The sequence below is a fragment of the Girardinichthys multiradiatus genome, chromosome 4 (assembly GCF_021462225.1).
Source record: "Girardinichthys multiradiatus isolate DD_20200921_A chromosome 4, DD_fGirMul_XY1, whole genome shotgun sequence".
NCBI classification, from domain to species: Eukaryota; Metazoa; Chordata; class Actinopteri; order Cyprinodontiformes; family Goodeidae; genus Girardinichthys; species Girardinichthys multiradiatus.
The window spans coordinates 16,924,476-16,952,455 of NC_061797.1; the positions used below are offsets into that span (position 1 = coordinate 16,924,476).

Sequence of the window (27,980 nt, forward strand, 5' to 3'; positions counted from 1 at the left end):
CTATCTGTGGTTGTTGAGCAGCACCTCCAGCCAGCAGGGGCAGGAGGTGATGAACTGTCGAGAGTAGCAGGGGCCCCATCCTTTGGCAAAACTGATCCGGATGCTGTGGGGGTCCCAGGGCCCCTCTTGGGTCTCTGGTTTTATGCCATGCTCTGTCATCCAGCTAGAACACTCAAAATCAAACACCTTGAGAGAGAAACCTGGCATCACCCTCCTCACGCTCAGCCCTCGAGCGCTGGGCGGGTCCAGAGTGGGCGAGTGGACGAACACCGGATGCTGGCTGCGATTGTAGACCCACACCCCGTCCGGCTCACGGCTCAGCACAATGCCGAAACCGATTTTACTGCGAATCTGTTGTATGTTGCTGCCACTGCTGTTGTTCCCTCCTCCACTTCCTCCTCCTCCTCTTCCATGGCTGTGGTGCCGATAAATGTCGGATGTGCCGTGGCTGCCCGGGTCCTCACGGCGGCTGTGGTAAGCGTTGGCTTGGAGCTGGCCGAGGCAGAGGCCCGTGCCCTGAGGTAGGTCATAGAAGATACTGAGCGAGGGCTCGTGGGCTGGATACAGACGACCCACGCGAGTGCGCTGCTCCCAGTAGGCAACACTGCACCAGTGAGAGCGGTGTCCGCCAGAGGTGGAAGAGCCGATGGAAGTACCAGTGTCTGATGGGAAAACAGATGGATGAAATAATGTTAGCATCAGTCAGCTTTTATTAAGTCACTGTGTCAGAGGTTTCTCTGGCAAAACTTTGGCAGATCTGGTTCATCTTACTTTTCCAGGGAAGGCAGTGTATGTGTATGTAAAGAACTTAACAATTTTACTCCACTTTTCTGTTTTGCATGTTGCAGTGAGGAATAGTTCATCCCATTTGTTATTGCAAATGAAGGGTATTCATTTCAGGGGGGGGGGGTCAGTGTCCTGCAGCTTTTAGATGTGTAACTGTTTCACCACACTTGATCCAAATGGATTTTATAATCTCCAAGGTATGTCAAGTTCTAGATAGGCCGGTAAATGATTCATCAGTCTATGTGCTAGAGCAGGCACATCTCTAAATGTAGCAGAGTCCACAGTTGAAGGATGCTGATCTGGACCTACAAACACAGGGGACTATAAAGATGATCCTAACTGTTATGCCTTCAAAGCAGCATCAAAGCTCATGCACTTCTCAGAGCACTAAAACATTTCAACTCAAAGCAGCAAAACAATTAGAGCGTGTTTTTATTTTACGAGTTGTTGTTTATTCTGCAAAACAAAATTAACAGGAACAAATCCTAAAAATCTTTAAGTTCAGTGCAGCTGTTTTCCTGTTAGATTCCTACTTTTTTCTGGCATCGTTCTTTAACAACATTTTTAACATTTAAGCACAACATCTAGTTATTATTTATTACTTATTATTATTTGTTCTACAAATCATGACTTGCAAAGGTTACCTTTGATTTCAGCAATATAGTGAAGGCCACAATTGCTGTTTTGGCAACTTGGATAAAAGTATATAACATACTTATTATCCAATAATAAATGCATTTTCTACAAAGCATACTTTGTGATCCTTGATTCTTTAATTTATGTTGGTAAAAAATTTAAAATCTACATTTTCAAAGCTTTGGTAGCAAAACCACACCCAGTTCAAAAACCACAGGTACATTCTAGGACCTTGATGTAAGAGTCTAGGCTAAGTTTTAGATTTTTGAATTTGTGATCAATAGGTTCAACAACAACATCAGTTGTGTTGTGGATCATCAAAGGATGTTCTATAAATATATGTCAGTATTAAAAAAAGCACATTATTTTATAGAAATATGGATATTTTGTATTTTAGATAATAGAATAAGGAATAAAACCTGGAAAGTCCAAAATCTTTCCACATTCAATCTTTTATTTTCAATACAAATCCAGACCTGAAAAATGATAAAAGCAAATGAAGATTTAGCCTCTGGATCTGAAAAGTAAGACCAATATAAAAGTCTATTAAACCTGCATTCTTTATCATGACCTGAAGGGGGAGACAAAACGTATCGCATTAAGATTCTGCGATTGATTCATTTTCAAAGCAAATAATTTTCTAAAACGTTTATTTTTTTCTTTATGGCATAAGTGTCAAAAAACTACCAGACAGGAAAGAGAAGGGTGGAAGACATGCAGCAAAGGTCTGAAGGTCGGGAATCGAACCTGAGACAGCTGTGTCGAGGACTATAGCGTCCGCACACGGGGCGCCTGTGCCTCCACTACACCACGCAACGCACCAAAAGGTTTGTTTTCAATCAGCAATTTTCTTTCCTTTTTACTGGAGCACAACAATAATGTAGTAATTTCTATGTCCATCAGTAGAACTAAATACAGGTCCTTCTCAAAATATTAGCATATTGTGATAAAGTTCATTATTTTCCATAATGTCATGGTGAAAATTTAATATTCATATATTTTAGATTCATTGCACACTAACTGAAATATTTCAGGTCTTTTATTGTCTTAATACGGATGATTTTGGCATACAGCTCATGAAAACCCAAAATTCCTATCTCACAAAATTAGCATATCATTAAAAGGGTCTCTAAATGAGCTATGAACCTAATCATCTGAATCAACGAGTTAACTCTAAACACCTGCAAAAGATTCCTGAGGCCTTTAAAACTCCCAGCCTGGTTCATCACTCAAAACCCCAATCATGGGTAAGACTGCCGACCTGACTGCTGTCCAGAAGGCCACTATTGACACCCTCAAGCAAGAGGGTAAGACACAGAAAGAAATTTCTGAACGAATAGGCTGTTCCCAGAGTGCTGTATCAAGGCACCTCAGTGGGAAGTCTGTGGGAAGGAAAAAGTGTGGCAGAAAATGCTGCACAACGATAAGAGGTGACCGGACCCTGAGGAAGATTGTGGAGAAGGGCCGATTCCACTTTTGAACCAGAAACAGCGGCAGAAGCGCCTGACCTGGGCTACAGAGAAGCAGCACTGGACTGTTGCTCAGTGGTCCAAAGTACTTTTTTCGGATGAAAGCAAATTCTGCATGTCATTCGGAAATCAAGGTGCCAGAGTCTGGAGGAAGACTGGGGAGAAGGAAATGCCAAAATGCCAGAAGTCCAGTGTCAAGTACCCACAGTCAGTGATGGTCTGTGGTGCCGTGTCAGCTGCTGGTGTTGGTCCACTGTGTTTTTTCAAGGGCAGGGTCAATGCAGCTAGCTATCAGGAGATTTTGGAGCACTTCATGCTTCCATCTGCTGAAAAGCTTAATGGAGATGAAGATTTCATTTTTCAGCACGACCTGGCACCTGCTCACAGTGCCAAAACCACTGGTAAATGGTTTACTGACCATGGTATCACTGTGCTCAATTGGCCTGCCAACTCTCCTGACCTGAACCCCATAGAGAATCTGTGGGATATTGTGAAGAGAACGTTGAGAGACTCAAGACCCAACACTCTAGATGAGCTAAAGGCCGCTATCGAAGCATCCTGGGCCTCCATAAGACCTCAGCAGTGCCACAGGCTGATTGCCTGATTGCCTCCAGTATCATTTTTAAATGATACTGCCTTGTTGATCTTTGTCTAATAAAATAAAACAAAATATTTCAAAGTGATGCAGGATTTCTTTACAGCTTAAATTGTTAAATCTTGAAATTAAAAGAGAAGCTTATTTTGAAAAACACAAAGACAGGATAATGGTAGGGATCAGTACATGTGCACTTTTAGAACACGTTTAAATGAAAAATGTTCATTTGTTCTTTCTGCTCTATACAGGTCCTTCTCAAAATATTAGCATATTGTGATAAAGTTCATTATTTTCCATAATGTCATGATGAAAATTTAACATTCATATATTTTAGATTCATTGCACACTAACTGAAATATTTCAGGTCTTTTATTGTCTTAATACGGATGATTGTGGCATACAGCTCATGAAAACCCAAAATTCCTATCTCACAAAATTAGCATATTTCATCCGACCAATAAAAGAAAAGTGTTTTTAATACAAAAAATGTCAACCTTCAAATAATCATGTACAGTTATGCACTCAATACTTGGTCGGGAATCCTTTTGTAGAAATGACTGCTTCAATGCGGCGTGGCATGGAGGCAATCAGCACTGTGGCACTGCAGAGGTCTTATGGAGGCCCAGGATGCTTCGATAGCGGCCTTTAGCTCATCCAGAGTGTTGGGTCTTGAGTCTCTCAACGTTCTCTTCACAATATCCCACAGATTCTCTATGGGGTTCAGGTCAGGAGAGTTGGCAGGCCAATTGAGCACAGTGATACCATGGTCAGTAAACCATTTACCAGTGGTTTTGGCACTGTGAGCAGGTGCCAGGTCGTGCTGAAAAATGAAATCTTCATCTCCATAAAGCTTTTCAGCAGATGGAAGCATGAAGTGCTCCAAAATCTCCTGATAGCTAGCTGCATTGACCCTGCCCTTGATAAAACACAGTGGACCAACACCAGCAGCTGACACGGCACCCCAGACCATCACTGACTGTGGGTACTTGACACTGGACTTCTGGCATTTTGGCATTTCCTTCTCCCCAGTCTTCCTCCAGACTCTGGCACCTTGATTTCCGAATGACATGCAGAATTTGCTTTCATCCGAAAAAAGTACTGTGGACCACTGAGCAACAGTCCAGTGCTGCTTCTCTGTAGCCCAGGTCTGGGGAATGCGGCACCTGAAGCCCATTTCCTGCACACGCCTGTGCACGGTGGCTCTGGATGTTTCTACTCCAGACTCAGTCCACTGCTTCCGCAGGTCCCCCAAGGTCTGGAATCGGCCCTTCTCCACAATCTTCCTCAGGGTCCGGTCACCTCTTCTCGTTGTGCAGCGTTTTCTGCCACACTTTTTCCTTCCCACAGACTTCCCACTGAGGTGCCTTGATACAGCACTCTGGGAACAGCCTATTCGTTCAGAAATTTCTTTCTGTGTCTTACCCTCTTGCTTGAGGGTGTCAATAGTGGCCTTCTGGACAGCAGTCAGGTCGGCAGTCTTACCCATGATTGGGGTTTTGAGTGATGAACCAGGCTGGGAGTTTTAAAGACCTCAGGAATCTTTTGCAGGTGTTTAGAGTTAATTCGTTGATTCAGATGATTAGGTTCATAGCTCGTTTAGAGACCCTTTTAATGATATGCTAATTTTTGAGATAGGAATTTTGGGTTTTCATGAGCTGTATGCCAAAATCATCCGTATTAAGACAATAAAAGACCTGAAATATTTCAGTTAGTGTGCAATGAATCTAAAATATATGAATGTTAAATTTTCATCATGACATTATGGAAAATAATGAACTTTATCACAATATGCTAATATTTTGAGAAGGACCTGTATGTGACAGAGTAGAATCTCCCCTTTTTGTGATGAGTTTCAGCAGATTTATAAGAAATGCTAAAACAAATGTTTGCTTTGAAAAGACCTTAAAATGACCCATAGGCTGATCACCATCATTAGGTCCATCTTAACCAATGATTGTTCTCCTTTGAGGAACCTGAATAAGACAACTTCTAGAGCAGGGGAGTAGGAATGAGCTAGAATATCACTGTTTTATGTCCGACGCTGATTTGTCTACAGTATATAACTGAAAATCTCTCTTAAATCAAGCCAGGCATACAACCGCTCACTGTATCATTGATTTGCGTCCAGTAGAACATTTCACTTGAGTTTGTCACCTGTCCTTCTTGATTTGAAATAGGAGGTTAAAACACTGATTCCTCCACCTCCTCCACTGACATCCTTCAGCATCACCCTGTGTAACCCTTCTTCAGGTCCAGAGGTAAAGAGGAGATTTAGAGCAGCAGAGAGGAGAGTTGGGGGCTGAAGCATTCAGCTCTCTGTCAACCTAGCATAAGCCCGTGAACCCCTGACCCCCCAGCCCTCATGCTATCAGCTCACATTAACTCCCACACAGAGTGATGCCATTATTTTGCTCCAGAGACTCTATTGACACAGAGGATTTAAAGACCCATGTGCCTGTGGCCCCATTCCTTTCACAAACCAGCAAACACCCCCTCTTCACCCGCAAAGAGCCAGATGATGGCCGCTTGCTCATTAAGACGCTGCTTTTAGGTGAAACCGGGATCAAGATAGGTCTGGGTTGGTGTCAGCAGATCTGAGCGCCTCTTGTCCGTACCATCGCCAGGAGATTTGAGTCTGAGCGCAACAAACGACCGAGACGAGGGTCTCACACACGCACAAACTGAGCCTACCAATGCAAACAGCACAACTACAAAAACTTGCGCACAAAATTGCACTTCTCATCTGAGGCCCACGTGTGCCATTAGTGAATTCCAGGCTGGCAACTTCAGACTGGAAGTTTTACAGGCAATACGAGAGCAGGCAGCTCAGCTTCCAGGATCTCTCTCTCTCTCTCTTTCTCTCTCTCTCATACGCACACACACACACAAACACACACACACACACACACGCGCACACTCACACATACACACTGAGTTGCACGCACTTTTACAAGCCCTGCTCTTCCCTGTAATAACGCAACACAAACATGTCTGGGGAAACACAGGGAGACTTTATGAGCTCATGATCAAATTAATGCCCAAAGAAAACAAAAACCAATTGAATTTTGTAGCTTTTTTAAGACACATGTGGCAAAAGAAAATCAACAATTTTATACTGACTTGTGAAACAATTTTTTAGTTTATGACTCAATAACAAGCTAAATAGCTTGTTTATCAAATGTTGTGCCTCAGTTAAAGCCCCTGTTTGGGACTTCAAAGCTTCAGACTGAGGCTGGATAAATGTCAGGAACAAAAACTAACATTATAAAGTCTTGTGTTCCTCAGACGTTCTTGTAGTCTTTGAAAGTGGTCTGGATCAATAGTTCTTTGGCTGCTTTGTCATGCATTTTCAGAATAACTTTCAGAAAAGTTATTTTGTTTGTTGAGAACAATGATGCGTTTCTCAGGTCCTGTCAGATCTTTGCTGGATGTTTTTCTTACCCCTCAAGGAGATGACATTTAGACACTTTCGTAGACTGATTTAAAGCCCTGACATTTCTTAGTTTTTCATCTACTTTAGTCATTTTTAGTCACAATATGCTATCATTGTCAAATGCAAGGAACAAACAGAAAATGAATGAAAAAAACAGCCAAAGACCAAAGAAAACCAACCAGAAAGCCTGGAAAAATAGTAAAAAGACCACTTTAAAAGTTTTAGAAAAAATTAGAAGGGTTGCAAAACTTTATCACAGTCCTCTACAGTGAGAAGTTCAAAACTTTAAATCATGATCAGCATCAGTGTTTGATAGCCCCAGAGGAACAGCAAGACATGTTTAACGTTTCTGGCACAGGCCTCAGTGTCATCACACTCAGCCTGGCTATCATCCAACTGAAGGTATGACAAGCTTGTGTGAGAATGACGAAGGAGGGAGGAAAGGGTGTGGAGGAGAAGGAGGGAGGGGTTACCGACTTCTTCAATGGAATTTTTTAAGAGGGGTTCAGACCCGACGTTATCAGCGTATTTATGTTTGAGCAGAGGAAGTCAGGGAAAAAAAAAAAATGTAGGTGCCTGTTATGTGAGCGTGCACGCCTGCATCTGTATGAGAGGGCTGGCAACAATTACAGCGTCCTGCAAGCATTTAGGCCGACCACCATTTAAAAGCTCTGTTTACCAATTAGATAGGTAGCCTTTGTTATTTCACTTCAAAATCGCTGTCGCTTAGTGCCAATCTCCCTGAAGTGTCCACTAAACTTCCCAGCAACTTTAGGCCAACAAGTAGGGTTAATAAAAAAATAAAACAAATCTGATTATAACACAGAACAGTACTCACTTACTTGAAAGAACTGTGAAGATTTTAGGGGACAGAGATGTTTAAAATCCAAGTTCACAAAATCGTTTCCTGCTGGTTCCCAGCAGACGGTTAAAATCTGGACGTAACATAATGTACACTCATCTTTCCCTCCTTTATTTCCTCACTTTTATTCCACATAGGTCACAAATGAACAGGCAGAGTAAGAATATATGTTTTAGGACTGTTCTATGTGGATATACCTGTATCCAAAGACTGAAAATCGTGAGATTTTAGCTAAACATTTTTGACTATTTTTTGTCTTATTTGGTGTTTAGATCAAAGTAAAGAACACTTCTTCTGGTCTTATGTGGTTTTAATCAAACCAAAGACAGCATGTGTTGAGCTTCCCACAGGAGTCAGTGGTGAGTCTCGTTTTCCACAACATTTCAGTAAGGGTACAGTGTAAGGAGGTAGAGCTTTCAAAATACCATGAGGACAGTCTCTGTGTTCTATAAACGAAGCTGCGCTGCTATCAATATCAATGATGAGTATTGTCTCAATTCAAACTGCCCATGGTATACTGAGACATAGAGAAAACAAGGGGATGGAAAAATGGAAATGAGAAGCTATGATCTAGAGAGCAGTGTGGGGCTTGAGAAGGACCCCTTTTTCCACATCCAAAGGCTAATTTCTGCTCAATTTGAAGCAGATAGGTACACTGCTCAAAAAATAAAGGGAACGCTCAAGTAACACATCCTAGATCTGAATGAATGAACTCTGTTATGTAAAAAGTTGAATGTGCTGATAACAAAATCACACAAAAATCATCAATGGAAATCAAATGTATTAACCAATGGAGCCCTGGATTTGGAGTCCCACACAACATTAAAGTGGAAAAACACACTACAGGCTGATCCAACTTTGATTTAATGTCCTTAAAACAAGTCAAAATGAGGCTCAGTATTGTGTGTGGCCTCCACGTGCCTGTATGACCTCCCTACAATTCCTGGGCATGCTCCTGATGAGACGGTGGATGGTCTCCTGAAGGATCTCCTCCCAGACCTGGACTAAAGCATCCACCAACTCCTGGACAGTCTGTGGAGCAACGTGACGTTGGTGGATGGAGCGAGACATGATGTCCCAGATGTGCTCAATCGGATTCATGTCTGGGGAACAGGCGGGCCAGTTCATAGCTTCAATGTCTTCATCTTGCAGGAACTGCTGACACACTCCAGCCACATGAGGACTAGCATTGTCCTGCATTAGGAGGAACCCAGGGCCAACCGCACCAGCACGTGGTCTCACAAGGGGTCTGAGGATCTCATCTCGATACCTAATGGCAGTCAGGCTATCTCTGGCGAGCACATGGAGGGCCGGTGTCTCCAGACTCTGTCACGTCTGTCACATGTGCTCAGTGTGAACCGGCTTTCATCTGTGAAGAGCACAGGGCGCCAGTGGCGAATTTGTCAATCCTGGTGTTCTCTGACAAATGCCAAGCGTCCTGCACGGTGTTGGGCTGTGAGAACAACCCTCATTTGTGGATGTTGGGCCCTCATACCATCCTCATGGAGTCTGTTTCTAACCGTTTGTGCAGACACATGCACATTTGTGGCCTGCAGGAGGTCATTTTGCAGGGCTCTGGCAGTGCTCCTCCTGTTCCTCCTTGCACAAAGGTGGAGGTAGCGGTCCTGCTGCTGGGTTGTTGCCCTCCTACGGCCTCCTCCACGTCTCCTGGTGTACTGGCCTGTCTCCTGGTAGCGCCTCCAGGTTCTGGACACTACGCTGACAGACACAGCAAACCTTCTTGCCACAGCTCGCATTGATGTGCCGTCCTGGATGAGCTGCACTATCTGAGCCACTTGTGTGGGTTGTAGAGTCCGTCTCATGCTACCACGAGTGTGAAAGCACCACCAACATTCAAAAGTGACCAAAACATCAGCCAGAAAGCATCAGTACTGAGAAGTGGTCTGTGGTCCCCACCTGCAGAACCACTCCTTTATTGAGTGTGTCTTGCTAATCACCAAAGATTTTCCCCTGTTGTCTATTTCATTTGAACAACAGCTGTGAAATTTATTGTCAATCAGTGTTGGTTCCTAAGTGGACAGTTTGATTTCACAGAAGTTTGATTTACTTGGAGTTATATTGTGTTGTTTAAGTGTTCCCTTTATTTTTTGAGCAGTGTATATAACCTGTATTAATTGGCTGCACAAGTAACGGCACATAGCAGTCAAAATTAAACAAATGTCTGCTACATTTGGATGAATTTTTTTGGCAGTACAGCACATGCTCTATCAGACAGCATTGACCTCCACACCAAGGTGGGTGCTGTGCTCCACATATGCAGTGAAGCACAAAACTAATGTTGTTTGCCACAAAGGATCCTTAAGTAGGTTTTGTAATTAATTACAATTAACTTAGTTAAATAACTCAACAAAATGACTTAGTAAAGAAAAAATTAACTCGATTAATGTAACATTGTTTTCTCCAAGGCAAAACTATGGGGAAAACATATATTTTAGTCAAATTCATGTTTCCATTACAAAAAAAGAATATTTTTTACCACTAACTTGCTTTCTGTGTCCTAAGGAGCTATCATCATCAACATCATCAGGAAAAAAAATTTCCATGATGATACCAACATAATTTATTGCTTTCATTTAAAAACAGAGATTACAACATTATATTTTTCCATAAAACAATTTGATATGTGGCACTATATAATGCAAAGCGAAAAATATTTTATATATGTAATTTCATAAATGTAAAGCAAATATCTCTGAAGAAGGTTTTGTATATTTTGGTAATGAATGTTGATATAAAATACTACGGTGGCAAACAGGTGCAAATGCACAGCAAACGGCGAAAATGTGCTGTAAACACATGAATGATGCAAACTCCAAAATACACAAACACAAAAGTCCAATACAACAAAATAAAATGCTGAAATAGAAAAATGCTGCAATCACAGAAAATAGAAGCAAAAGGAAAAAGCTGCAAATATGAAAAAAAAACAGCAAGTCATGAAAATCTGCAAACTCACTCCACAAAATGGAAGTGCGGCAGCCTACAAGGAGGAGTCAACCCCCACCAAGTCATACCAGACCAAACTTGGAGGGAAGAAAGAAAAGGTATGTTTTCCTTTATGTCTTTTTAGTAGTATTTTATAATATTATAGAACAACAGCATATTTACAGGGGTTGGACAATGAAACTGAAACACCTGTCATTTTAGTGTGGGAGGTTTCATGGCTAAATTGGACCAGCCTGGTAGCCAGTCTTCATTGATTGCACATTGCACCAGTAAGAGCAGAGTGTGAAGGTTCAATTATCAGGGTAAGAGCACAGTTTTGCTCAAGATATTGAAATGCACACAATATTATGGGTGACATACCAGAGTTCAAAAGAGGATAAATTGTTGGTGCACGTCTTGCTGGCACATCTGTGACCAAGACAGCAAGTCTTTGTGATGTATCAAGAGCCACGGTATCCAGGGTAATGTCAGCATACCACCAAGAAGGACAAACCACATCCAACAGGATTAACTGTGGATGCAAGAGGAAGCTGTCTGAAAGGGATGTTTGGGTGCTAACCCGGATTGTATCCAAAAAACATAAAACCACGACTGCCCAAATCACGGCAGAATTAAATGTGCACCTCAACTCTCCTGTTTCCACCAGAACTGTCCGTTGGGAGCTCCACAAGGTCAATATACACGGCCGGGCTGCTATAGCCAAACCTTTGGTCACTCATGCCAATGCCAAACGTCGGTTTCAATGGTGCAAGGAGCGCAAATCTTGGGCTATGGACAATGTGAAACATGTATTGTTCTCTGATGAGTCCACCTTTACTGTTTTCCCCACATCCGGGAGAGTTACGGCGTGGAGAAGCCCCAAAGAAGCGTACCACCCAGACTGTTGCATGCCCAGAGTGAAGCATGGGGGTGGATCAGTGATGGTTTGGGCTGCCATATCATGGCATTCCCTTGGCCCAATACTTGTGCTAGATGGGCGCGTCACTGCCAAGGACTACCGAACCATTCTTGAGGACCATGTGCATCCAATGGTTCAAACATTGTATCCTGAAGGCGGTGCCGTGTATCAGGATGACAATGCACCAATACACACAACAAGACTGGTGAAAGATTGGTTTGATGAACATGAAAGTGAAGTTGAACATCTCCCATGGCCTGCACAGTCACCAGATCTAAATATTATTGAGCCACTTTGGGGTGTTTTGGAGGAGCGAGTCAGGAAACGTTTTCCTCCACCAGTATCACGTAGCGACCTGTCCACTATCCTGCAAAAAGAAAGGCTTAAAATCCCTCTGACCACTGTGCAGGACTTGTATATGTCATTCCCAAGACGAATTGATGCCGTATTGGCCACAAAAGGAGCCCCTACACCATACTAATAAATTATTGTGGTCTAAAACCAGGTGTTTCAGTTTCATTGTCCAACCCCTATACATCGGTAATATTAGTGACCAACTCCCCCTAGTGGTCTGGCACACTTCCATTTTGTGGAGCGAGTTTGCAGATTTTCTTAACCTGGTGTTGTTTTCATATTTCCAGCATTTTTCCTGTTGCTTCTGTATACCAAAACGCTTGTACTTTCAAAGCAGGGTCTACTTAAAAAGAGCTATGGATGGTGCTACATTACTTTATGTTTCTATTCAGTTCTTTTCCTCTTCTCAGTGACAGTGTATAAACCAGCACACTGTCGCCCCCTAAGAGGCTGAAGTGAAAGGTGTATCTCTCTGTGGAACGCAGTTGTTCGGCAAAATAAAAATTGTAACCAGAAATATACACTATACACTAAATCCAGCAGAAGAAAACTTGGTTCTCGCCTTAGGACTTTTTACTGCAGGAATGTTTATGATATTTTTTGAGGTATTTTAAAATCCCAACTTAAAAATTATCGTTTAGCTCAATGAGGACTTATTTAATTGTTTACACACTCACATTGATATAGCATCTTTCTTGTACAGGTAAGAGAAGTATTACTGACATTTTGACAGAACTTCCCTTGAAAATGTGCAAACTATTTCTTTAAAGCATGCTGATTATTTCCATTATCTTATTTTTCATTTTTATTTTGAAAACTGTTTAACTTTCTCACTTATTCACGTCCTCATCATGTTGCTAACCAGAAGAGGAATAAAGTCTGGGAGGAAAACAGGGAAAATAGAAGAGCAGAGAAAAAAAGAGGAAAGAGCGGGTGAAAGAGGCAGCGCACCGAACGAAAGGGGGAGAGAACCTGCCAAGCATAACCAGCATCCACGGAAAAAATGAAGAAAGAGAAAGAGACTGTGAGAAAGACAGGGAGGGAGGGAAACCCTCGTCTTTCATCCAGTGCCAAGGATTAGATTCCCCTCCAGTTATTAGACTCTTCTACTGTGCTGAAAGAAGTGGGAGGATTGGGAGTGGTGGAGGAGGTGGGGATGGGGTGTGAGGGGGACAGGGGGGACAGGAGTGAAGGATAGAATTTAGGCACTAACCATTGTTGGTAGTTGAGATGCTTTGTTAAAATCCTATATCGTCATGTTTGCTCAAAAAGTAGAAATAAATTCATATAAAAGGGGAAAAAACACCTCTGCCACAACAGAAATGGTAGATTCTGTGTTGTTTGAGACAACTACCATTACAGGGCAACTTCAATCCAGCGAGCCACATTTAAGCTGGCGTCTGGGCTATCTCAGCCATCAGCGAGCGGCCTTATCGCCAGACGAGGCCTTTACAGTTGAACACACCCCAGGCTCTCGCACACATCAACATACACACACATTTTCGCATGCTTTTTTTATCCTCTCTTACTTTTCATTGCAAAGGGAGCCTAGTAATGGAACAGAATTCAACTAATGATGTTGCTGCGCTCACTAAGGCAAGAAATATCCCACCAGGCGGATGCGTTCCTTGAACCTGGAGGGCGGTCGAGCTACAGGAAAGTTAGTGAGCGTCCCTGTAAAATTCCTGGGCAGATCTTAGAACCAGAAAGTTCCTCCAGAAGGAAGAGAGAAAGTAACCAGCTTCCTGCATTTCTACTGCGCCTTCAAAGCGTCAAATAACTCACCCTGATGAATGCCGTAGCTTGAATATGTATATATATATAGATATATCTATATATCTATATATATATATATAGACGCTGCTTATTCACATAATTTAAAGACATTTTTTTCCTATTGCGAATCACGCTTAAAGTGTCTGTGTAAATGCTATTAATTTAGTATTGTACGCATCAAGCTTATATCTGCATGTATCACAACCTTCCAACAGATTTCTTTTGCAGTTTTAGCATTATAATGCAAATTAATACATAACAAAATATTAATTTTGCACAACAAAACTGTAAGAAAGATGATTTACAGAGACATGAATGCAGAGTGAGACTAGGAGAGAGCCTGCTAGTTGACAAGTCTCCCCTCCCAACACATTCCTGGACAGACCCTTTTCCTCAACACTTCCTCCCCCCGCACAGAGTCACAAGGGTCAAGTTGACAAGTCTCTCATTGAGCCTCACGTGGTCCCACTATATGGCCTTCACTCCTCACAACATAATTACACTCATTTATTGGTGGAATAGATCCATTTGTTCCGCTATGAATAAGGAATTATGAAATTCCTTCTCAAACATTATTTGGATAAATGATCCGGTGGTGCAAATATACAAGTGTGGATTGAAAACACAATGCACAACCCTGATATTTAAAGCACAGTCAGGAGATGCAGCAAACATTTTGTACAACCACCCCTAAAACAAAAATATGAGCTTTTAAATAGATCTTTTCAGAGGACTTAAAAGTGTTAATGTGCTTTTCATGTTGTAAAAAAGTGATAAAAGAAATCATCAAGTTTTTGTTTCAATTCTTCATTGCATTCATGAATCACTAGAGCCAGTTTTGTTTTTAGGGGGTTAAGGGGGGAGGGTTGATAGAGTCAGAGTCTGTCGACATCTGCAAAGAATCTTTAGGTTCTGCAGCATGGCAGGCTTCCATTAAAAGCCAAATTGCGAATTGGCAAAAACTCTGAGGGAAAGCCACAGCCAGTCCTGTAATTTAAACCTTATTTTAAATGGTGATTGCCTGACAACATGGACCCAAGGAGAGGGAGGAGAAATGTGACTTACAAAGAGGTAAAGAGGGAGGACTAGAGTAGCAAAGGGAGAAAAGCAGAGTGGGCAGCTGACAACAGCAATAAATATTCTGTGCTTCATATGGTGAATGTGCTGATCAGAGGAAATAAAATGAAAACAGGTCTAACTAATAGAAAACTGGACCTAAATAAGAGAATATGGCAATAAATAGGTCAGTATAAGACAAATACATAAACTGTGTTGAATGTTTTATTTCCTGCTGGGAATTAACAATAATGCCTGCTTTTTTTTATTTCAGGCTGCTGTCACAGCATTTCCTATCTGGCCATGTAGGCTGGCATATTGAAAATTAAGGCGTTTTGGTGAAACATCAAGTCCTGTCATGTCTTTGAAGTATGCAAGTCAGTTTTAATGCGTTCCAACTTTTAATAGTAAATTTGTATTAGAATCAAGGGTGTGGAATTCATAGTTTTCTATTGCCTTATAACAATAGTTTTGCCGTCACATTTTACTTATTTATTCATAAAGGATCAACTAAACATCTGGGAATGAAATTTAAACACTTCATAAGAGCTACATAGTCTAAACATTATTACACCAATTAATCCGATAGTTGACCATCCTGTGAGTTTCACTTTTATTTTTAAGCATTGAGTGTGTCGAGGTGAATAAGGCATCAGCATAGTGTAGAGTAATAATAACTAGTGTTATTCTTGGCTAATTGTGGCAATATAAACTCTCAGTTGCACCTAATCTGCATGAGTGGACCACATGTGTGTGCATGACCTGCGGCATTCATGTGGCTGAAATGTTTGTCCAAAAACTGGCTTACCCAATGATCAAACTGTGTTAATAGTGTTAAATGCATAGTAAGTTGATTTTCTAGGACATCGTGTCTTCCTACTCCATTGAACAGAAAGGCTGAAATGCAACATTGTGACGCGAGTATTTGGCTGAAATGCAACTAAATCTGTTTTTCTCAATGGCGAAAAAATGTTTGAAGATTTACTAAGCATTACAGCTTTATATGGCCTGATTCATTCACGTTTTACAGTAGGGTGATCAAAAATAATAGGTAATGACAAGAGGAATCAAATATCTCCTGAAGCAATAGTACCAAACTTCTTTGTTTTAGACTTGTTCTCCTTTTTGTTGATATAAAAGAATCTGATAACACCAATGGCTTGTCTGAGTGGGCAGTATTATCATGTTTCTGTGGAAGTTCTGATTGCAATCTCACCATGTTTAACTAAATAACATTTATGCTTTGTTTTCAGTGTTGGAAAAGTGTGAACCACATATATTAACATTTGTGCCAGACCTCAATTTGGCATATTTTTCTGCTTTCAGCAGAACTTGCAACAACAGAGCAAGATAGACCAAAGTTTTTACTATTTATCAGTTTACCCTCCTATTATTAGGATCTTCTGACAGCACCTACGGTAGAGTGGAAAAGAACATCATGTTACCGTCATCATCAATGAAGATGTTGCAGCAGCAGAGGCTGCAGTAGGCTGTGAATATGTTTGTTCTTGTAAAATCCACTATATTCGACAATGTGACTGCAATAAAACATTTGCCAGTAAGAAACTGATAAGACCTCTTTATCACGTCACCTGTTCATCATGTTCAAACTTTTAGACAAGTGATTTGGAGACACTTCAATTACCATCCAGTTTGAAAAATCCCTGATACTGTTTTACATTCTTGTCAGTGCCAGGGGTGTGGCCTTAATTATCAACTTAAAACTCTTAAATTGATTGCCACATATAAATTAAGAACTGATAAAGCTAGTTAACCTGTTCAGAGGTGTGATGAAAGGAGATAAGAACCAACCCATTTTGCCAACTCCACAGCAAGGACAATAGCTATTGGCTGTCTAAGTAAAACTGGGAAAGAGGAACACTGTCATGGGAGAAACAAAAAATCATTAAAGACACCCTAAATATGATTAAAACAAACAACAAAAAAAGCTGTCAATTCTGTTTTATTATCCTTGCCTTATCCAGGCTATAGACTGGCTAAAGTTACCCAAAAGAGACCCTCTAATAGAGTTAGCCACAGATGCAATATAAATTTTGGACTGTCTGTGTGATTAGCTTATATTTTATTACTGAACATCTACATTGTTAGCGGTTCATGACCTTATAAACTCGGGTTCCTCTGGCAGGTTGTCTTTTATCTCATCATCACTTCTCAGCATCGCTTCAATACGTTGTCAACAGCGTAATCAACATCTCCCCCATCCGCCACTTTGTACTCCCATTTCTTACCCATGTGTAACCATTTCATTACAACCCTGCATTTTATACCCATAACAAATCTATTTCATACTGATGTACTTAATGATTGTGTTTACTTTTCTTTTTAGTTAAGCAGCTGCACAAATTCTAGGGATACATAACAATAAAAAAGCCTCATCCTAATTTGGGCTGACGCGGGCTACAATGAGGTACGATAGATCAATGACCCCTGATCAAACCAAAACAACTATGAATAACCTCCTGCTGAAATGTATTACTTACTGGGGTCAATAACCCACATATCGATGCAGCAGACATGAAAAGATTATAGAAACTTAATTTAAATCAACGGTTGTTACAGCAAGTATGAAGTGTCTGACCAGCACCCTTGCCAACCTCACCAGAAACAAACACAATTTGCTTTTGTAACTGACTTTTGTGTTAAATAGTAGAGAGTAAGATTGGATAATCTTAGATAATACAATATTGTCTTTGAATATTTTGTTGATGAAATCAGGGGCAATAAATCAACTTGTTTCTCATATGTCACTATATTCTGAATCCGGTGTGAGCACCTACTGCATTGAGAACAGGCTGAATATACACTCACCAGCCACTTGAGGCAAAGCCTGCTAACACCTGGCTAGTCCCACCTTTGCCCTTAGAACTGCTTTAATTTATTTTCATGGCTTCAATTCAAAAAGGTGTCGGGAAACATTTGTCAGAAGATTTTGGTCCATATTGACATGGTAGCTTCACAAAGCACATCTGTGATGTGCTCTTCTGGATCAAGACCTGGTAAAAGTTAAGGCCATCGGAGACCAATGAACCCAATGACCCAATGATGGACATTGTCAGCAAAACTGCTAAATGATGCTAGATTGGTACTAAGGGGCTAAAAAAATATACCAGGAAAATATCCCTCAAACAATTACACTACTTCCACCATCCTGAACCATTGGCATATGGTAGGATGGCTCCATGCTTTCATGTTGCTTATGCCTAAGTCTGACTTCACCATTTGAATGTCACAGCTGAAATCAAGTCTCATCGAACCAAGCAACATTTCCAGTCTGATATTGACCAATTTGTAAATTGTGGCCTCTGTTTGCTCTTCGTAGCTCACAGAAGTGGCACCCTGTGTGGTCTTCTGCTGCTGCTGTAGACTATCTGCTTCAAGGTTTATGTTGTATGCTCAGAGATGGTATTTTGCATACCTTGGCATTAACATGTAATTTGAACCACTGTTGCCTTTCTATCTCGAACTAGTCTGCCCATTATCCTGTGACCTCTGACATCAACAAGATATTTTCATCCATAGAACTGCTGTTAACTGGATACTTGCTCTGTTTTGGACCATTTTCTGTAAATCCAGGATGGAAGGGTGTCAAAATCCCAGTAGATCAGTAGCTTTTAAAATGCTCAGGCCAGACCGTCTGGCACCTACAACCATGCCATGTTAACAGACGTTGCAGATTTCAGAGTGAACTGCGTGCTGCATCCTCGACAGTGTTTACCCTTCCTTCAGAGAAAAAGAACTGTGATGGAAAATATTTGAGGAAATGGCAAATGGTTAATGGGCCAGCGCTTGTTGTTAAATTCCATAGCCTAATGTGTCTCAGTCAGGCATAAGAACATGTGTTGTACGCATGCCAGAAAACAGTTTGGAGGTTCGCCGACAAACTGATTCTCATTGGAAACACTAAGATGTTGATTCCTTCTACACCTTAAAATCCAGAGTTACTCTTTAATATGATTTCTATAAATGTGTCTTAAAGTTCTGTTAGTCATGTTTTGAAATAACCAGCCTCAGTAGATAGTTTACAGAGACTTGTTTAACTACGTTCACCTTCACTGACCCGGAGAGCTTCACACTAACTGAACAAAACTACCTAGTGCAGCTTGGCTTCAGTCGAACTCCTTAACCCTCCCCTGTCCAGGAATGTCAGTGCAGTTTGGTGTGTTTCTTAAGAGTTAATGCAGTATGTTCATACATATATCTAATGTCACTCTCCAGAGTCAAACCCCATGTACCCCCCTTCCACACACTTCTTTCACTTCAAGGCCCCACTCCTGCCCCACCTTTCCCATTTCCCAACATTCCTGGGCCGTGCCACATCAGTCAAAGGCCCAATTCATGGGGTTAATGCTGCAGTGAGTGCAGACAGGGCTTCGAGACAGGATGTTTGGCTGATACCTCGCTCTGCTAAAGCAAACAAGCCTCCAAAATATGATTACCAACGGCAGATTGGGAGCACTGCTCCTGCCTCACTTCAGTTGATCCAGGCCACACTAATGTCCTCTAAGTATCATAGTCTTACTTGTTTCCACATGTTGAACAACCTGAATCTGATGGCAAAAAGGTGGATCAGTTTGAAGGTTACAAGAACAGGACAAAGCTGACAAATGCATCATATACTCTGTTATTGCTCTTTTCGATTGTTGACCACATTAAAACACTGATCCCATGTAAAGTTGATACAGACGTGGACAATAGAAAGGATTTCTTTCTGTAAAGAGATCTTTAGCCTGTGCAAGGTAATCAAAATCTAACCTAAAATATGAATTTAATGTCATTCTACACTCATAAAAACCAAACTGTTATAATCTTAACTTGAGAATGTGTTTCCAAGCCTATAAACCTTTGCCTAAGTTGGATCATATCAATAAATGCAACAAATCAGACCAACTGGAAATGCTGCAGACAAATAAAATAATTAACTATGCTGAACTGCTTAAAAGGGGGGAAATGAGAATGGTCTTTCTTTTATGCCCTGACAAAACATTTCTGAGGAACTCCACACAGAAACTTTTTTTTTTCTCGATATGGATGCAAGTGCTGCTCCTGTTGTATATTGCTTCCAACACACTGAAAATACTAACCCAGAATAATGTGAGGCTGCTACCTTGTGATTTTAACATCGCTAAATGTAACAGCATGAAAAGAAAGTTTAAACTTGTAAAAAATATTTAAATTCTCAAGATAAACCCTTTAATATATCTAAAAAAGAGATAAAAGCAAAAATTCTGTTTACAGTAATAAAACTTGCAATAAAACAACAAAGCTAAATCTTAATTTCTACTTGCTCCAGTTTACAAGCTAACATTAGCACTACAGCATAGCTAGCTGCTGTAGGAAGCTCCAATGAATTAGGCAATTAAGACAGCATGTTCTTTCAGTTAGAAATAAATTGAGTTAATTTATTTTCCTGTTTTCCTGGTAAACATATAATGAATTGTGTTGAAGGTGTCTGTCAGTAGGCAAAGCAGTGAAAGAGATTATACACTAGCATATAGGGAGTGAAGAAGCAGAACTACTCGATCTTCTTATTTAGGAGTAAATGAGGCATTCTGGGCCTTTATTTATGTGTCCTTAACAAAATGTAACTAATTATACAGACAGCATCTCACACTCCAAGTGAATTATCTTACCACAGGACTCCTCACAAACTCCCATCTTCAAAAGCCAACATGGCCGACTGGCAGTTATGTTTAAATGCAATAATAAACAATTTATTTATCCAACCTCGATAAGTAAACCTGCTGCTACAGCGTTTAAAAGCCTAATATGCAAAGTAACACTTTATCGGCTTGTTATTTCAAGTTGCCCAGTCTTTGCTCTTATTTAGCTCATAAATTAGCCTGGTTAGACCAGTCTATCAACTATTCCAATTTTTCAACTGTATTTAGAAATCTGATCATGTTTCAATTTTAACTACATTTGCATCTTTTGTAGACAGAAGGCATGGATGTCTTTTTAAGTCTCTTTTGCTTATTATGGTATAGCAGGTGCTTCCGACCAACCGTCTATATTTACCAATTTAAGTGCAGTTATGTTGCACTTTGTACTAAGAGAGGCTCAGGCTTAATTGTACGATAAACAAGAAACAATTTTTGGATCTCATTAGTCATTTAACCTACTAATAAATAACTGGTAAATTACTGATTTATGATACTTTCTTATATTCAGATCAATGTGAGCCTCTAACCGTTCTGCAAGGGTTTAATAAAATTTTGTATATATTTGGCATATAGTGTGAACCATATTCACCTTTCTCACAAACATCAGCTGCAAATGGGAATTTGCATACCATGTCAAAAGAGAGACTAAATTTAAGTACTGCAGACAGGCTTTGTAATTTAAGAAATGGCAACACAAGCCTTTTTAAACCTAGTCTAACGCCCAGAAGACGAGCGTCTCTTGCTTAGATGTCCACTGTTAAGGTAAAAAGCACATCCATTCATCCCACCCAACTCATTGCGTGATGGGAGAACATGTGTGTGTGCATGTGTGTGAGTTTTTGTCCCGATAGGGCCCCTATGTGAGCACACTGAGACGATCTTATCACAGAGTCAGGCAGAAATTCCTCGCTGTCTCTCCGCCATCACATAAACACAGACTCACACACACTGAAAATAAGCAGCTGAATTACACGTTTTGTCGGGAGTCACACAGGGACGATCCACAGAGATATAAACATACTTAACTTCCAGTTTTCCCCCTTGTTATAGCAGGCCTGCTTAGTGCGGTTTAAAGGCAACGTAAGATGATCGAACGATAATGAGGCCAGGGCAAAGGTATGTATGGACCACACCCTGCTGTGCCTTCTTTTTAGGCTTTAGACATAAGTTGGATGTCTGATTTGAAAAGTCTAAAAAAGATGCTAAAGTGCCAAAGAACATGTTCAGTGCTTGTCTTCGTTGTAAAGAACATATCAGAAGCTTAAGGTGACAAACATGAGGATTACCTCCACAAAAAAATATTCATTACTCTCTTGAAGGATCTACTTGAGACTAAGGGTTTTCTTATTAAATAGCTCTAATCATCTCTTTGATACATGTTGGTATGGGATGCACGTTCAGCTTATTTCCTGTTATTTGACTGGCTGTAGCTCCTAACAGGATTCATATAGCCTGTCAAAGTGAACAACAAAAGCCACATGCAGATTTCTTGGCTGCCTCTGTTTACCTAAGTCTCGCTCCTACTTATGCTCTTGGCCCGAGCTCCAGTTCTCGGCTCCAGCATTCTGGTGTTGGGGGCAGGGGTTATGAGACCACAGACACACACACACACGCACTCATGCACGCGCACACACACCCACACCCACGCACACAATACAAACACAACATCTTGTTTAAAAACCACTATATTTCCTCTCATTTCCACAGCCTGGCATGGGTTGGGTCGTTTCTAACTATCATTTTGGCATCAACAATAGGCGGCATTAGCTGAAGATTTGACAAGACCAGCTGAAGGACGATGCATCTTGCAGGTCCTGTTTTAGGTCTTTCCACGACCTTTTCGTAATTCTTAAAGACACAGCCTTCAGAAACAATTAATTTGCTGCAAATAGTTATTTAGTTCTCACAACTTTTTATTTTATTTTTTTCCCATAGAGTTTCTGCACAGTAAGCTGTTACCGACACGTACAAATATTGGATAGAAAGGTTGGGAAAAAGCAACCAAAATTCAAAGAGAAATGTTAAAAGAACTACAGAAAGCTGGATGACTCTTAGTCAAGACGAATTTTAGAAAGCCTTGCTACCTAAAAGGAAGCTTATTTAAGTTAAAACTGAAGTTTTTATTGATGCTGACGTTTCAACTTACATAATTAATTAGACGCCTTATAAGGTGCATAGAATCTCAATTTATATTATTATGTGCAAAAAGACCCCCCACAACCCCTAAAACTGAACAATTAAATAAATACATTTTGTGAAAACCCTTTGAAGTCTGAAGATAATTTCTGTACCCAGTGAAGTGAAAAAGACCCCCTCTGACTGTACTACACAGCACTGCCATGCCGTGGCTACACTGCACAGACTTTCTAGGTGCCCATTCACCTTTCAACACTGTCCACAAGTGAGCCCAGGGAGGCTTGATTGAGTGGGTTTGTGGGTTTCTTCTAACGCTACAAGGACCTCTCCACCCGACCCCAGCACATAAACAAATAAAGCTCCAGTTTCATCATCTAGAGGGGGCTGTTTCCTGTCCCAACTCAGCCAACACCCCCCCACCCCTCTTTCCACATATACACTAACGCACAAAACTTACACGCCGCCTCATCAGAGCGGCTCAGTCCCCCCCTCGGCCCCAAAGTGCCAGCCTCTTTCCACTGCTCAATTGCAGGGAGGAATGAAGGGATTTGAGGGAAGAAAGAGGAAAAGGGGGGGATGGGTGGCTAGAGAGGCAAAAGGGATTGGGAGTATGCATGGGGATCTTGTTGCAGCTTCGTCCCGGTGAAATATTTCGCCATGGACAAAGCGTAGACGTGGAAGGAGAGAGAGAAATGCTACACTGCCGTGGCATCTAGATAGTGAGACCCCAGACCCCCACCGAGCCCTCCATGCCACACTCACAATAGGAGCTTTATGCAGTGGGCCTTTTGGGTTGTCCCCACAGCCTTTGAAGATAGGGGGAAAGCACAACACGATAACGCTAGTAAATATAATTTACCCTCTTGTGCAAACATCCAGGGAGGAAGCATGCTATGTATGTTTGCATTAATGTGTGTGTGTGTGTGTGTGTGTGTGTGTGTGTGTGTGTGTGTGTGTTTTAGAACAAAAAAGCTTTTTGCTACACTAGGGAAACTTCTGCAAAAGTGCAACTTTAAGCATCAAAACAGCTCTTTGACCAAAAATTGCTAAATACGTCTGTGTAAAAAATGCAGGTGACTCACCTGTGTAGTCTCTTGGCATAAAGTGGGGCAGACTGGGAAGGAGGGGGGCCGCAGTTTCAGTGTAAGACAGAGCTGAGTCTGTTTGTTTCACAAAAAAGAATACAAGAGAAACATGAGATCCAGATTATTTTTCCTTCCTGTAACTTATTTATGGGGAAAAAGTGCCCAGAGGTAAATATTCTTCTAAAAATGTTTTTTTGGTGTCTGTTGTGACAAAAAATAAATAAATAAATTAAGAAATAATGTACATATGTAAATATTACAGACTCCCTTACAATGAGCAAATTTAGACATTTTAAATTTAATCCTCCTTGGAATTGTGCTGAGACTTTCCCAGAGAGCAAACTATTGTTACACAAACCGTCTCTGCTCTTAATAACTGGGTGTCACATTCAAAGACACCAGCTTTACAAAGATAATCTGTGTTACCACTCTAAAAATATGACAGTGACAACACATTCCTGTTAGTTTACCAGTTTGAAGTGTGGAGGGCCTTTCTTTCCAAACTTACCGAGTAGCTTGTGTTCATCTGAACGGGACAGAGAATATGGAGGAGGAGGTGATTCTGAAATTACAACAAAAATGGAGTTATGGTACATAGATACTATGATATAGAAGCAAAAAACTTCATATAGATTGAAGAACCTGTGAAAGACCAACAGTCCATCTTTCCACCTGTTTTACTGAAGCTTGAATATTTAGTCACTTAAAAGAAATTTTGGTTTAAATTATTTGCATGGCAGACACAAACAAATCAACCATGAAGTAGAGCTAATGAGCACCTACACAAAAAAGATGAGTTGTTCAAGCACACTGGTCTTTGTTTTAAACAAGTTACCTAAAAGAGAAGTACACCAGAGAAAATCTGTTAAACTCCCATACAAACTCAAGCTGACCCCATTCAACTGGTCGACGGTTTCATTTACTTCTGAACCCGGTTCTGGGAATGACTGATCCAAACTGAATAATCTTAGTGACCAAGCTAACTGCTGTTAGCAATCTAAGCTAATATCAATGTACATCTCTGCTTGGCAGATTTTTTTCTTCATCTTCATTTTTTGCTTTGTTTTTATAACTACAAACTGAAAAAGTCAAAATCCTGCTGCAACATTTTTTTAAAGGCCCTAGGTCAATCCACTCATTTACCAATTCATACCCCCATTTCATTGCTACTTACTGCCACTTTATTTCTTTCTACTTCCATTTAGTACCTTAATAAAAATAAAAATCCGAGTACTTAAATCGAGGCAAAGGAGTATATTTTTGGTTTTAGTTGAGTATTTTCATGAATTATGGATAGATTGTCATGAAATACTCAAATTAAATAAATAATCTAATTTGATTGTACAGTATTGTATTAGTATCTCAAAACTGTGTTTTACACTCTATTCCAAATTTTTTTATTATATATTGTGGTTCAAATTTCCATTTAGGCCTGTTGACCCTAAAATATGACAGATCATGATAAATCTGCTGCATGTATGAATTTTTGGAGTCACATAACCATATTTCCTAACAGTCAGCTATGAGCAGAATCTATAAAATGGCTTTATATCATTTGTTGTAACAGCAGATACCGAACATCCCTCGGGAGGATACAAACTGACCCACACTTAGTATAGATGGCAACATTTTGTGCAAAACGACCTAAACTGCAAAGGTATAAAATAAAGAAGGAAAAAAAATGACCATTACCAGTTTGAACATGTCAGTGAAGATGGTGGTACTTTAATTAAAGAGATGACAAACTTCTAAAAACAAGTTTCAGAACCATTGTCCAAAAAGCTGCCTGATCTCAATTTCTCAATTCAGAGTTTGATCTCTTGAAGAGACTTTAACCCTACACCAAGAGCTAAAAGCAAAGAGAAGTCTTTCATTTAATTTCTTATCGTTTTTAATTATACATAATTCTTCATCTTTATCGGTGTACTTCCCCTTCTTTTATGACTTTTACTACAACACAACTAACGTTTTTATTCAGACGCTCAAAGGAAGAGCAGAATTCGTAAATAAAATTGCTACTTTCCTTGGGAGAGTCCCTTCAGTATAAAGTGGACCTGGGTTTGTGGCTGCGGGCCCTTTAAGAGCAGAGCCAGTAATTGCTGGAGTCCTCAGTCTGTCAGATACCCAGCGAGTCAGTCTGGCGCCAGCACTATGCAAACTGTATATTATCGGCACTCCTTCACTTAAATAACAAGAGGAGGACCTCCTTGTCAGAGCAAAAAGAGCCGAAGTGCAACCTGAGAGCATACGTCGTTAGGACTTTGTGGGAAGGATGCTAAGTTTTGCACAAAAAAAAAGTTTAATTATATAAATGTGTTTGGAATGTCCAGAGGAGCCAAAGTAAAAGCTGGGAGATTAAAAGTTTATGAAATTATAGGGAATGCAATAAAACATGGGGGAAAGTAACCGTTTGCTTTTCTTTTTATTTACCTACAAAATGATCAGTATAAACGCTTTCGAAATATTTGGTGCAATAACTAGATAAAATTAAGCCTTTTTTCTAGATTGGCACTACAATAGCTGCTGCAGGCCGCGGGCCAACAAAGCTTATTTGTTGGAAATACCCACTGAATTCATGCAATCGTTTATACTATGAGTCATCACCAGTCTTCAAGTGGATTTAAGTATAATTACATTTGCGAAACCATTTTTAGGATTAACTTTTTACCGGGATCTCCACATGCAATTAGACCTGCAGGGCTACTTCAGGGACTCACAGGGACCTCAATGTGATGCCTGAATATTTCTGCTGCTGTTACATACGTTTGATCATTTGCACTGTGTCTTTTTGATGCACTTAGTTAGTGTTGGTGTCCTCACCTGGCCCGCACAGCCGGCTGTAGTGATAGGGGTTGCAGCACACCTTTGCCCTGTCTCCGGAGTCAAAGCTCTGGCAGTGGCACAGAGCTTTGAGTCGGGCTGATAGCGGTAGGTCGCTCCAGCGAAACAGCCGACACAACAGATACTGAGGGGAAACATGGTGTGCGCTGAGCCGCAGCTCGGCTCTGGGCACAATGACGCACTCGCCTGGTACCCCTCCTTTGGTCTCCACAGCCTTCACCAGAGCATCCAGAGATCTGTCTTTGAGTTTTTTAAAAAAAGCATGAGCAGTGCTTGCCAAGTCCTCCTCGAGCCCAGTGCGTCTAGGTGCGCACTGGCAGGGGGCCCCTCCGTCTTTTCGTATGGCCCAGTAGGAGCTCCGCGGTCTAAGATCCCACTCCCCAAACAAACAGCACGTCACCGTCCTGCCGTCGCCCTCCTGCTCCGGCAGGGAGCTCCTGCGCCCCACGACGCACATGACCCCCCGGTCGTCGTCAGATTGCTCCTCTTCCTCCCTCTCCGCGGTCTCCGTCATGTCTCCAGTCTCTGTAGAGAGTCCCGGAGCCGCATCACTGCGTGTCACCGACCTCTGCTCGTGTCTGTGGAGCCTCCCCGAGTGACCGTGCCGTCCTGCCTCGCCTCGTCTGCCTCCATCCCGTCCGTCGCTCTCGGTGACCAGACGGCTTCTCCAGAGTCGCCGAACAAGACCGGAGCGTTTCGACTTGAACATACGACAACCTAGACAGTTTTGGATGAGTCCTGTCGGTCCCGTCCGCCTCTCGTGGGATGCCGCATCGATTTACACTAGTCTCCAAAGACCGGGAGTTTGTGCACGGTGCGCACAACATGCGCAGCCGAGGGTCGCGGTTTCCCTGCTCTCCTGCAGCATCCGAAAGTTAAATTCAGACAAATGTTGCGTTAAACATCGCCAGTTTTCTGAAGAAGGCTGCACACAGTCACTGATCCGTGAACTGCTGTCGCCAACTTAATTAAGCCGAAACTTTTTCAAGCCGCCCTACAAAACGGTCAACTCTCCAACACTCAGGTGATCCATCGACAGTCCGCGAAACATAGTCATACCGCATCAGTTTACATCAGTAACAACCTCATCAGAATCAAGGACCCAGAGTCTCGCTTTGAGCTTCAAGAACTCCCCTCCTTAAGTCCAGAAATAAATCCTCACAGCCTTGGAATTCCCTTTCCTAAACGTCGCCGGACGTAGCAGCTCTTTGCCACTCTGCCGGGATTACGCAGAGACGTCCGGGCGCTTCAGTGCCAAACTACCGGACGGATTCCGTGCAGAGAAGTTGAGCTGGAATTACTCCACTCTTCACTCCCTTGCAAGTCTTTTTCGGACGCACACCCATGCACACACACACAGAGGGACACGCACGCACGCACACACATACACACACACACACACAGA

At 41.4% G+C, this 27,980-nt stretch overlaps 1 protein-coding gene across 1 annotated transcript; it reads right to left on the reverse strand.

Annotated features, from left to right (window-relative positions):
* On the reverse strand, positions 1-27,891 carry LOC124866577 (mothers against decapentaplegic homolog 6-like). The gene is made up of 4 exons (XM_047362423.1): positions 26,555-27,891; positions 24,243-24,296; positions 23,732-23,809; positions 1-662 (listed from the first exon to the last, which is right to left on the reverse strand). The coding sequence occupies exons 1-4, from the start codon at positions 27,282-27,284 to the stop codon at positions 1-3; spliced, it is 1,524 nt and encodes a 507-aa protein (XP_047218379.1). The 5' UTR covers positions 27,285-27,891.
* Between the last annotated feature and the right edge of the window lie 89 nt (positions 27,892-27,980).

Bases quoted from the DNA above. Each gene is read 5' to 3' on its own strand.
- LOC124866577 (XM_047362423.1), bottom strand. From the start codon at position 27,284: ATGTTCAAGTCGAAACGCTCCGGTCTTGTTCGGCGACTCTGGAGAAGC. The intron at 24,297-26,554 runs GTGAGGACACCA...TTGTAATTTCAG, and splicing joins CAGCCGGCTGTGCGGGCCAG to AATCACCTCCTCCTCCATAT. The intron at 663-23,731 runs GTGAGTCACCTG...TTTTCCCATCAG, and splicing joins TATGCCAAGAGACTACACAG to ACACTGGTACTTCCATCGGC.